Source organism: Macaca nemestrina, chromosome 1 (genome assembly GCF_043159975.1).
Source record: "Macaca nemestrina isolate mMacNem1 chromosome 1, mMacNem.hap1, whole genome shotgun sequence".
NCBI lineage: Eukaryota > Metazoa > Chordata > Mammalia > Primates > Cercopithecidae > Macaca > Macaca nemestrina.
The window spans coordinates 61009757-61023000 of record NC_092125.1 but is presented as its reverse complement, the minus strand read 5'-3'; the positions used below and the strand labels follow the sequence as shown (position 1 = coordinate 61023000).

The window sequence follows — 13244 nt, the reverse complement described above, 5'->3', positions numbered from 1 at the left end:
CGGCTAGTTTTTTTGTATTTTTTTTAGTAGAGACGGGGTTTCACCGTGTTAGCCAGGATGGTCTCGATCTCCTGACCTCGTGATCCGCCCGCCTCGGCCTCCCAGAGTGCTGGGATTACAGGCTTGAGCCACCGCGCCCGGCCTTTTTTTTTTTTTTTTGAGACAGAGTCTCACTCTGTCGCCCAGGCTGGAGTGCAGTGGCATAATCTCGGCTCACTGCAACCTCTGCCCTCCGAGTTCAAGGGATTCTCCTGCCTCAGCCTCCCAAGCAGCTGGTATTATGGGCACCTGCCACCATGCCCGGCTAATTTTATTTTTTTGTATTTTTCTTAGAGAGGGGGTTTTACCATTTGGCCAGGCTGGTCTTCAACTCCTGATCTCGTGATCCACCCGCCTCAGTCTCCCAAAGTGCTGGGCTTACAGGCGTGAGCCACTGTGCCCGGCCAGAACACCAAATTTTAACCAATATCTATACACAGAAAAGCACTCACAAGAACAGAAAATCAGGTGAGCAATTGCTGTACCTGGTTTTAACTACATATTGCTGTAAGAGGCATTGAGGAAGGCAAGACAGACAGTCTTGAATTGCCAATGCCACCCTCCATCCCCCAGCAGTAGCCATGCGACATGGAGACGGAATCTGCACTTGGGAGAGGGAGAACACAGCAACCAGGAGACTGTACATTGAACTTAGTGCTGCCCTGTCACAGTGGGGAATAAAACCATGCAGGGCTCAGCCAGTGCCCATGTACAGAGGGAGCATTTGGACTAGCCTAAACCAGAAGAGAATCACCCATCCCAGCAGTTAGAACTTGAGTTTCTCTGCAAGCCTCACCACCATGAGCTGAAGTGCTCTGTAGTTCTAGGTAAACTTGAAAGGCAGTCTAGGACATGAGGACTGCAATCCCTAGGCAGTCCTTAGTGCTGGGCTGAGCTTAGAGCCAGTGGACTAGTGTGGCACGTGACCTAAGGAGACAATATCTATAGCCGCTAAGGGATTGCTTGTGCCATCCCTCCCTTGCTTCATTGCAGCTTCCAGCAATAAAAGGGACTCCTTTCTGCTTAAGGAGAGAAAAGCAAAGAGTAAAGAGGACTTTGCCTTGCATCTTAGATACCAGCTGAGCACAGTAGGTTAGGGCACCAGGCAGAGCTGTGAGGCCTCCATTCAAGACCCTAGCTTCTGAGTGACATTTCTAGCCAGACTCTGGGTCAAAAGGAAACCCACTTCCTTGAAAGAAAGGACCCAGTCCTGGCAAGATTGATTACCTGCTGACTAAAGAGCCCTTGGGCTTTGAATAACCAGCAGTGATATCCAGGGAGTACACTGTGGGCCTTGGGCTCTGAGATGTGCTGGCTTCAGGCGTGACCCAGCACATCCCAAGCTGTGATGGCTACAGTGAAAGACTCCTTCTGCTTGAGAAACAACAGAGGGAAAAGTAAAAGGACTTTGTCATACACCTTAGATACTAGCTCAGGCACAGTGGGGCAGAGCAACAAGCAGCCTTTTGGGGTCCCCAAGTCCAGGCCTAGGCTCTTGAACAATATTTCTGGACCTGCCCTGGGCCAGAATGGAGCACACCACCCTGAAGGGTGAGTCCCAGGCCTGGCAGCATTTACCACAAGCAGATGGAAGAGTCTTTGGGCTTTAAGTGAACATGGGTGGTGGCCTGGAAGAACCCATGGAATGGTGGTTGTGGTGGCCACAGGGAGAAGCTCCTATGCCTGTGTAAAGGGGAGGGAAGAGTGAGAAGGACTTGGTATTGAGGTTGAGTGCCAACCTAGCTGCAGTAGAATAAACATCAAGTAAACTGTTGAGGTTTTGAACTCCAGTCCCTGGCTCCCAGACAGCATCTCTGGACACACCTGGTGCCTGGGGAAGCTCACTGCCCTGAAGGGAAGGGCTTTGGAAAAGACTTAATGCTGGACTGGCTTCAGGTCTGACCAAGCACAGTCCCAGCAGTGATGGCCACAGGGTCCTTGCATCACCACACCCCCAGTTCCAGGTGGTTCAGCACACAGAGAGATACTCTGTTTATTTGGGAGAAAGTAAGGGAAAAGAACAAGAGTCTGCCTGATAATCCAGAGAATTTTTCTGGATCTTATGCAAGACCACCAAGGCAGTACCTCTATGAGTCTGCAAAAAACACAGAATTACTGCGCTTGGGGTCCAAGTCCCTTAAAATACTTGGAAAGCCTCCCCAAGAAGGACAGGGACAAACAAGCCCAGACAGTGAAGATTATAATAACTAACTAACTTGTTAATGCCCAAACACTGAGAAACATTGACACGCATCAGCACCATCCAGGAAAACATAACTTCACCAAATGAACTAAGTAAGGCACCACGGACAAATTCTGGAGAAAAAGAGATACATGACCTTTCAGACAGAGAGTTCAAAATAGCTGTTTTGAGGAAATGCTAAGAAATTCAAGATAACACAGAGAAGGAATTCAGAATTCTATCAGATAAATTTAACGAAGAGATTGAAAGTATTAAAAGAATCAACCAGATAGTCTAGAGTTGACAAGTGCAATTGACATGCTGAAGAATATATCAGTGTCTCTTAATAGCAGAACTGATCAAGCAGAAGAAAGAATTAGTGAGCTTGAAGACAGGCTGTTTGAAAATACACAGTCAGGCCGGGTGCAGTGGCTCATGCCTGTAATTCCAGCACTTTGGGAGGCCATGGCGGGTGGATCATGAGGTCAGGAGACCGAGACGCTCCTGGCCAACCTGGTGAAACCCCGTCTGTACTACAAATACAAAAATTAGCTGGGCGTGGTGGTGCATGCCTGTAGTCCCAGCTACTCGAAAGGCTGAGGCAGGAGAATCACTTGAACCTGGGAGACAGAGGTTACTGTGAGCCAAGATCACGCCATTGTACTCCAGCCTGGTAACAGAATGAGAATCTGTCTCAAAGAAAGAAAAGAAAAAAGAAAAAGAAAAAAGAAAGAAAATGCACAGAGGAACCAAAAGAAAAAAGAAAAAAAAAATGAAGCATGCCTACAAGATCTAGAAAATAGCCTCAAAAGGGCAATTCTAAGAGTTAGTGGCATTAAAGAGGAGGTAGAGAAAAAGATAGGGTCAAAAAGTTTATTCAAAGGGATAATATCAGAGAACTTCTCAAACCTAGAGAATGATACCAGCATTCAAGTACAAGAAGGTTATAGAACACCAAGCAGATTTAACCCAAAGACTAACTCAAGACATTTAATACTCAAACTCCCAAAGGTCAAGGATAAAGAATCCTAAAAGCAGCAAGAGAAAAGAAACAACATACAGTGGGGCTCCAATACATCTGGCAGCAGACTTCTCAGTGGAAACCTTACATTCCAGGAGAGCATGGCATGACATATTTAAAGTGCTGAAGGAAAAAAATTACTCTAGAATAGCATATCTGGCAAAAATATCCTTCATGAAGGAAAAATAAAGGCCTCCCCAGACAAACAAAAATTGAGGGATTTCATCAACACCAGACCGTCCTACAAGAAATGCTAAAGGGAATTCTTCAATCTGAAAGAAAAGGATGTGAATGAGCAAGAAGAAATCATCTGCGGGTAAAAAACTCACTGGTAACAGAACACAGAAAAACAGTATAACACTGTAATTGTGGTGGGTAAACTACTCTTAAGTAGAAAGGCTAAATGATGAACCAATCCAAAATAATAACTACAACAACTTTCAAGACATGGATAGTACAATAAGACATAAAAGAAAACAACAGAAAGTTAAAGAGAGTGTGGGATGAAAAAGTGTAGAGTTTTTACTAGTTTTTGCATGTTTATGCAATAAGTGTTAAGTCATCATCAGTTTAAAATAATGGGTTAGAATATGGTATTTGCAAGCTTTGTGGTAACCTCAAATTGAAAACATACAATGAATACACAAAAGATAAAAAGCAAGACATTAAAGCATACAACCAGAGAAAATCACCTTCACTGAAAGAAAGACAGGAAGGAAGGAAAGAAGGAAGAGAAGACCAGAAAACAAATAATAAAACAGCAGAAGCAAGTCTCTACCTATCAATAACAACATTAAATGTAAATGGATAAACTCTTCAATCAAAGATAGAGTGGCTGAATGGATGAAAAAACAAGACCCAATGATCTGTTGCCTATGGAAAGCACACTTCACCTATAAAGATACACAGAAACTAAAAATAATGGGATAAAAAATACTCCATGCCAATAGAAACTTGAGCAGGAGTAGCTATACTTGTATCACATAAAATAGATTTTAAGACAAAAACAAGAAAAGACAAAGAAGATCATTAAATAATGATAAACAGGACAATTCAGCAAGAGGATATAATGCTTGTAAACATATATGCATCTAACACTGAAGCACCCAGGTATATAAAGCAAATATTATTAGAGCTAAAGACAGAGATAGGCCCCAACACAATAATAGCTGAAGACTTCAACACTCCGCTTTCAGTACTGGACAGATCTCCCAGACAGAATACCAACAAAGAAACATTGAACTTAATCTGCACTATAGAATAAACTAACCTAAAAGATATTTACAGAACATTTCATCCAGTGGCTGCAGAACACACATTCTTATCCTCAGCATATGGATCATTCTCAAGGACAGACCATATGTTAGATCACAAAACAAGTCTTAAAAGATTCAAAAAAATTTAAATAATATGAAGCATCTTCTCTGACCACAATGGAATAAAACTAGAAATCAATAACAAGAGGAGTTTGGGAGACTATATAAACACATGGAAATCAAACAACATGCTCCTGAATGACCAGTGGGTCAATGAAGAAATTAAGAAGGAAATTGAAAAATTTATTAAATGATAATGGAAGGACAATATGCCAAAACCTATAGGATATGGTGAAAGCAGTATTAAGAAGGAAATTTATAGCTAAAAGTGCCTACATCAAAAAAGAAGAAAAACTTCAAATAAAAAACCTAACGATGCATCTTAAAGAATTAGAAAAGTAAGAACAAACAGAGACCAAAATTAGTAGAAGAAAAGAAATAATAACGATCAGAGCAGAAATAAGTGAATTTGAAATGAAGAAAACAATACAAAAGATCAACAACAACAAAAAATGGCTACTATGGGCAACTATATGCCAATAAATTGGAAAACCTAGAAGAAATGGATAAATTCCTAGACACATAAAACTTACCAAGATTGAACAATGAAGAAATCCAAAACCTGGACAGACAAGTAAGAAGTAACAAGATCAAATCTGTAATAAAAAGTCTCTCAGTAAAGAAAAGCATGGGACCTGATGGCTTCACTGCTGAATTCTACCAAACATTTGTAATGAGAGTAATACCTATCCTACTCAAACTGTTCCAAAAAATAGAGGAGGAGGGAATACTTCCAAATTCATTCTACAAGGCCAGTGTTACCCTGATACCAAAACCAGACAAAGACACATCAAAAAACAAAAAAACAAAAAAAAACTACAGTCCAACATATCTGATGAATATTGATGCAAACATTCTCAACAAAATACTTTCAAACCAAATTCAACTATACATTTAAAAGATCATTCATCATGACCAAGTGGGGTTTTCCAAGGGATTGCAAGGATGATTCAACATATGCAAATCAGTCAATGTGATACATCATGTTAAATGAATGAAATCATATGATCCTTCCAATTAATGCTGAAAAAGCATTTGATAAAGTTCAACATCCCTTCATGAAAAAAATTCTCGGCCGGGCGCGGTGGCTCAAGCCTGTAATCCCAGCACTTTGGGAGGCCGAGACGGGCGGATCACGAGGTCAGGAGATCGAGACCATCCTGGCTAACACGGTGAAACCCCGTCTCTATTAAAAAATACAAAAAACTAGCCGGGCGAGGTGGCAGGCGCCTGTAGTCCCAGCTACTCGGGAGGCTGAGGCAGGAGAATGGCGTGAACCCGGCAGGCAGAGCTTGCAGTGAGCCGAGATCTTGCCACTGCACTCCAGCCACTGCACTCCAGCCTGGGTGACAGAGCGAGACTCCGGCTCAAAAAAAAAAAAAAAAGAAAAAAAAAAGAAAAAAATTCTCAAAAGACTAAGGATAGAAGGAACATACTTCAACATAATAAAAGCCATATATGACAGACCTACAGCTTGTATTGAACTGAGAGCCTTTCCTCTTAGATCTGGAACCTGAAAAGATGCCCACTTTCACCACTGTTATTCAACATAGTACTGGAAGTCCTAGTTAGAGCAAGCAGACAAGAGAAAGAAATAAAGCCATCCAAATTGGAAAGGAAAAAGTCAAATTATCCTTGTGTGCAGATGACATGATCTTACATTTGGAAAAACCTAAAGATTCCACCAAAAAACTATTAGAACTGATAAATTCAGTAAAGTTGCAGGATACATAACCAACATACAAAAATCAGTAGCATTTCTATATGCCAACAGCGAACAATCTGAAAAAGAAATTTTAAAAAAGTAATCCCATTTACAATAACCACAAATTAAAAATACTGAGGAATTAACCAAAGAAATAAAAAATCTCGGCCAGGTGTGGTGGCTCACGCCTGTAATCCCAGCACTTTGGGAGGCCGAGGCAGGTAAATCATGAGGTCAGGAGATTGAGATAATCCTGCCTAACACGGTGAAACCCCATCTCTACTAAAAATACAAAATATTAGCCGGGCATGGTGGCGGGCATCTGTAGTCCCAGCTACTTGGGAGGCTGAGGCAGGAGAATGGCATGAACCTGGGAGGCGAAATTTGCAGTACAAGATCACATCACTGCACTCCAGTCTGGGCGACAGAGTGAGACTCCATCTCAGGAAAAAAAAATAAAAAATAAAAATCTCTACAATGAAAACTATAAAACACTGATGAAGGAAATAGAAGAAAAATGTCAAAAAATAAAAAGATATTCCATGTTAATGGATTGGGAGAATCGATATTATTAAAATGTCCATATTACCCAAAGCAATCTACAGGTTCAATGCAATCTCTAAAATACCAATAACATTCTTCACAGAAACATAAAAAACAATCCTAAAATGTATATGAAAGCACAAAAGACCTAGAGTAGACAAATCTATCCTGAGCAAAAATAATAAAATGGGAGGAATCACATTACCTGACTTCAAATTATACTACAGAGCTATAGTAACCAAAACAGCATAGTACTGTCATAAAAACACACAGAGAAAACAATGGAACACAACAGAGAATCCAGAAACAAATCCGCATACCTATGGTGAACTCATTTTCGACAAAGCTCCCAAAGAACATACACTGGGGAAAAGAGTGTCTTCAATAAATGGTATTGGGGAAACTGGATATCCACATGCAGAAGAACGAAATTAGGCTCTGTATCTGTCACCGTATACAAAAATCAAATCAACATGGATTAAAGACTTAAATCTAAGACCTCAAACTATGAAACCATGATAAGAAAACTTTGGGGATAATCTCCATGACATTGGTCTGGGCAAAAATTTCTTTATTTTTTTTTTTTAATTCTTGTTTCCAGTGGGGTTGGAAAAAATTTCTTGCATAATACTGCACGAGCACAAGAAACCAAAGCAAAAATGGGTAAATGGGATCCCATCAAGTTAAAAAGATTCTGCACAGCAAAGGAAACAATCAACAAAGTGAAGAGACAATCCACAGAATGGGAGAAAATATTTGCAAATTACTCATCTGACAAGGGATGAATCAACAGAATATATAAGGGGCTCAAACAACTCTATAGAAAAAAATCTAATAATCTGATTATATCTGGTTAAGGCCAGGTGCAGTGGCTCACACCTGTAATCCCAACTTTGGGAGGCTGAGGTAGGTGCATCACTTGAGTCCAGAGTTCCAGATCAGCCTGGGCAATATAGTGAGACCTCTTCTCATAAAAAAAATTTTTTTTTAATTAACAGAGCGTGGTGGCATGCACTTGTAATACTAGCTACTCAGGAGGCTGAGGTGGGAGGATCACTAGAGCCGGACACAGGGGAGCAGCAGTTGCAGTGAACTGAGATCATACCACTGCACTCCAGTCTGGGTGACAGAATAACACCCTGTCTCAAAATAAATAAATAAATATTTAAAAAATAGAAGTGGGCAAAATATTTAGACATTTCTCAAAAAAAGACATAAAAATGGCAAACAGGCATGTGAAGAGGTGCTCAACATCATTAATCAGAGAAATGCAAACCAAAATTACATAAGGTATCATCTCATCCCAGTTAAAATGGCTTTTATCCAGAAGTCAGGCAATAACAAATGCTGGCAACAATATGAGAAAAGGGAACCCTTGTACACTATTGGTGGAAATGTGAATTAGTGCAACCACTATGGAGAACAGTTTGGAGGCTCCTCAAAAAATTAAACCTAGAACTACCATACAATCCAGCAATCCCACTACTGTGTATATACCCAAAAGAAAGTAAATCAGCTGTGTGTGGTTGCTCATGCCTGTAATCCCAGCACTTTGGGAGACTGAGGTGGGTGGATCACGAGGTCAGGAGTTCAAGACCAGCCTGGCCAATATGTGAAACCTTGTCTCTACTAAAAATACAAAAATTAGCAGGCGTGGTGGTGGGCACCTGTAGTCCCAGCTACTTGAGAGGCTGAGGCAGAAAAATTGCTTGAACCTGGGAGGCGGAGGTTGCAGTGAGCTGAGAGAGCACCACCACACGGCAGCCTGGGCAACAGAGTGAGATTCTGTCTCAAAAAAAAAGAAATACAGTAAGTCAGTGTGTTGTAAAGATATCTGCACTTCCATGTTTGTTGCAGCATGTTCACTAAGATTTGGAAGCAACCTAAGTGTCCATCAACTTAGGTTAGATGAATGGATAAAGAAAATGTGGTATTTATTCATGATGGAGTACTATTCAGTCATTAAAAATAATGAGATTCTGTCATTTACAACAACATGGATCAAACTGAAGGTCATTATGTTAAGTGAAATAAACCAGGCACAGAAAGACAAACATAGCATGTTCTCACTTATTTGTGGGATCTAAAAATCAAACCATTCGAACTCATGGAGACAGAAAGCAGAAGGATGATTACCAGAGGCTGGGAAGGACAGTGGGGACTGGAGGAAGGTGGGGAGGGTAATGGGTACCAAAAAAGTAGCAAGAATGAATAAGACCTAGTATTTGATAGAACAGGGTGAGTACAGTCAATAATAATTGAATTGTACATTTTAAAATGACTAAAAGTATACTTGGATTATTTGTAATACAAGGATAAATGCTTGAGGGGATGGATACCCAACTTTCTATGATGTGATTCATACACATTACATGCCTGTATCAAAATCCCTCTTGTACCCCCTAAATATATACACCTACTATGTACACACAAATATTAAAAAGAAAAAAAAAAAGAAAAAAGTCAGAAGTCTGAACTAGTTCCTTTGGTGTGATATTCTTGCTAACAGCTTCTTCATCTTTTATTTTGTGAATAAAAGGAGTGGGCATACTCTAAACAAAGCTTCTTTTATTAAGTGCCTTTTCATATTTGGAAAAATCCTTAATTTAGCCACCAGGAATTAGGCAATATCATTAAAGTACTATTTCACATCCTGAAAACAAGGAAGTATTTTTACTTTTTATTTTATTTAATTAATTACTTTATTTGAGATGGAGTCTTGCCCTGTTGCCCAGGCTGGAGTGCAGTGGGGTGACCTCAACTCACTGCAACCTCTGCTCCCCAGGTTCAAGCGATTATCTGGCCTCGGCCTACCGAGTAGCTGGGATTTCAGGCTCAGGCCACCATGACCGGCTAATTTATTTTTAGTAGAGACGGGGTTTTGCCATGTTGCCCAGACTGGTCTGGTACTCCTGACATCAGGTGATCCGCCTGCCTCGGCCTCCCAAGGTGTTAGGATTACAGGCATGAGCCACTGTGCCCAGCCTATTTTTACTTTTCAAAAAAATTGAACATATAAATATATTTTGAGGCGTGGTCTTGCTATGTTGCCCAGGCTGGTCATGAACTTTGGGGCTCAAGCAATCTTCCCGCTTCAGTCTCCAAAGTAGATAGGACAACAGGTGCACACCACCGCACCAGGCTCTTAACATTATTTTTAATTCACATGATGCAAAATTCAAAAGGCAAACTAAATTATAAAGGGCAAAAATCTCCTTCCCACCCTGTCTCACAACCAGACAGTTCCTTTCCCCAAAGAAACCAGTGTTACCAATTTATTTTGTCTTTTCAAATACAGTTTACACATACACATGTAAATATGAATATATCTTCCACCTTTTTGCACCAATAATAGAGTATATAAATTGTTCACAGCTTCATGGTATTGGATTTTATGGATGTACTATACTTTATTGAATCAGTCCCCTACTAACGGACATTTAAGGTTGTTGTCAATCTAATCTACAAACAATGCTGCAGTTAGCAATCTTGTACATACATTGTTTTACATGTGCACGAGTATATGTGAAGAAAACTTTTATTAAAATCGACGAATATTTCCAAAATGCCCCCAATAAATTTTATACCAATCTTGCACTCTTCTCTACAATATGTAAGTCAGGGACAGTTTTAGATCAGGAAGGTATGATATGGAAGATGGGGACACAATGTAAATTTAGAATGCTACCCACTTGGCTATGGTTTTAGAATCCTTAAGAATCAAAGGGCCAGGGGGTGTGGCTTCCGTCTGTAATCCCAGCACTTTGGGAGGCCAAGGCGGGCGGATCACAAGGTCAGGAATTCGAGACCACCCCGGCCAAGATGGCCAAACACCGTCTCTACTAAAAATACAAAAATTAGTCTGGCGTGGTGGCGTGCGCCTGTAGTCCCAGCTACTACGGGAGGCTGAGGCAGAAGAATCGCTTGAACCCGGGAGGCGGAGGTTGCAGTGAGCTGAGATCGCGCTAGTGCATTCCAGCCTAGGCTACAGAGCGAGAATCCGTCTCAAAAAAAAAAAAAAAAAAAAAAAAAATCAAAGGGCTCACAGAGGAAAATAGTATTACCAAACACAATTTGTCTAGACACTGAGATAAGCTGAACTAATTAACCTCTTTGCCTTTTCAGTCACTAAGATAAGTGCACCAAAATCAATTAGAATTTACTGAATCAATTAGAATTTCCTTAGAATCAATTCAGCGGTGATGACAGGGACCATTATGATGCAGAGTATATACTGAGGTCTGTGGGTCGCAGGGCTCAGAGGATTCTCGCCGCAGCGCTGTTCGGCACGAAAAGGCCATTGTGGACAATGGACGTGAAAAAATTTGAGGCCTCTGTGGGTTTTCTCGATGTCAAAAAGTTTCTCAGTACCTGGAAGGTAAAACATACTTGCTGCAATCAGATGCTTGGCATATTAAGCGTTGGAATTCTGTGTGCCCTGCCTCGTGAGCAGTAGGGAGGAACTCAGGCTCAGACAGTCGCTGAGCTGTAGATACATTCCCAGGCTCCCTGCCGGACCCCACAACATCCGGCCTTTTTTGTTTTTTCTTTCTTTTTTTTTTTTTTTTTTTTGGAGACGGCGTTTCAGTCGGTCGCCCATGCTTGAGTGCAGTGGCGCGATCTCGGCTCACTGCAACCTCCGCCTCCCGGGTTCTAGCGATTCTCCTGCCTTAGCCTCCTGAGTAGCTGGGATTACAGACGCGTGCGACAATGCCCGGCTAATGTTTTTTGTATTTTTAGTACAGATGGGGTTTCACCATGTTGGCCAGGCTGGTCTCAAATTCCTGACCTCAAGTAATACACCCGCCTTGGCCTCCCAAAGTGCAGGGATTATAGGCGTGAGCCACCACGCCCGGACTTTTTTTTTTTTTTTTTTTTTCAACAGGGTCTCTGCAGTGGCGACTCTGGCTCACTGCAACCTCTGCGCCTAGCTCAAGTGATCCTCCTGCCTCAGCCTCCCGAGTAGCTGGGACTACAGTCGGGGCCACCACGCCGGGCTAATTTTTTTTTTTTTTTTTTAGAAACGGGGTTTTGCCGTGTTCCCCAGGCGGGTGTGGAACTCCGGAGCTCAGGTAATTCGCTCGCCTCGGCCTGCCAAAGTGCCGGGATTACAGGCGTGAGCCACCATGCCCTGCCCACCAGACCTTTTTCTAATTCGGCTTCCTAGCAACTTGCAGAGGCCCGGCACCAGGGTACAGGCAGGTCACGTGACACCACCTCTTCACGTGACGCAGACTCGAGCGGGAGGAGGGCGGTGCTCCAGCTGCATTGCGTCATCACGTCGCGCGGCCGCAGGGACCAGACCTGGACGGCTCCAGAGCCTCCAGAGCCTCCGGGTGGGGGCGGCGGCGGCGGCTCTTCGGCTCTTCCTGAGCCGCCTGCTGGCCCCGCGCCCCACTCCATCCCCACAGGCTGGGGACGGGCCCGGCGCTGCTGTGTGGGCTCGGGAGCGGAGGTGAGTTGCGCGGAAGTGATGGCAGTCAGCCCTTCCCTTCCTGTCCGTCAACTCCGGGTTATGGCCCTACCCCCCATCCTTGGTCTCCCTGTAAGGCGGAATGGGAGACATGCCGGAGAGAGGAGGAAGGCTGGCGGGGGGGCGGGGCATCTGGCCTCAGTCGCCCTCTCAACTCTCCCCTGAATTGCCCCCCTGCGATACCTCCATCTGGCGGCGCCGGTCATATGCCTGGTGGTATCAGAAGGAAGGAGTTCGTTTCCTTCTCTAGAATGTAGTCTTTCCTGAATTTACTACCCCATTCCTGCCCCGAATCTCCCGAAGTGGAATCCCTCTATTCAGATGTTAACGGAAGTTCTAGAAAATAGGTCACTTCAGAAGGGTGAGGGTGAAGGATATGCTGAGACTTGGAGTGTTGAGGCAGGAATCCCCTAGAAGGAAGGCCACTCTGCACTAGGGGTACTGTCATTTTGGCACGGAAACGATAAAACACCCCCCAGGCTGTCTTCACTGTAAATGGACATTTGTTCCAGACTCTTTTTGCACCCCTAGAGTTGAAACTAAGTTGACTTAAGTCTTTTTGAAAAACATATGCTTTGATGAATCACCCCCTTTTCTGTAAAATGGGTCATGCAGTTGTTGGAGGGATTATCTATAGTGCTTATAGAGTAAAATGCCAACTATAAACAGAAGTAGATGAGAATTTAGGATCTCATTTTTCCTGTTGAAAAATTACTTGTGAGTTGCGAACTTCTGGAGACCACAGTTTGATTTCCTGCCGTCCCCCTACCCCCGCCCCGCCGGATCGTTTCAGAAAGTTTTGGATTCCAATATTGATTCGTTAACCAGTAATGGACATTTACAGATATAGAGTAGGAATACCCTCTTGTTGAGGAGCTTCAATATCTTAAGCAAGTGTAAGTCCA

General features: G+C 42.6%; 1 protein-coding gene across 7 annotated transcripts in view; it reads left to right on the top strand.

Annotated features, from left to right (window-relative positions):
* The first annotated feature begins 11116 nt into the window (after window positions 1–11116).
* LOC105484751 (kelch like family member 12) overlaps window positions 11117–13244 on the top strand; it is a 38329-nt gene continuing 36201 nt past the window's right edge. For 3 of the 7 annotated variants that reach the window (XR_011612793.1, XM_071078221.1, XM_071078218.1), the window contains exons 1-2: window positions 11161–11244; window positions 11888–11938. Coding sequence is in view for 4 of the 7 variants with exons in the window: in XM_071078221.1 (XP_070934322.1) it covers window positions 11176–11244; window positions 11888–11938 (120 nt within the window). In the remaining 3 variants the exon portion in view is untranslated. Of the gene's footprint in view, window positions 11245–11887; window positions 11939–12163; window positions 12322–13244 lie in introns of those variants that run through there. The other 4 variants (XM_011746677.2, XM_011746675.3, XM_071078223.1 and 1 more) reach the window with 3 other exon arrangements.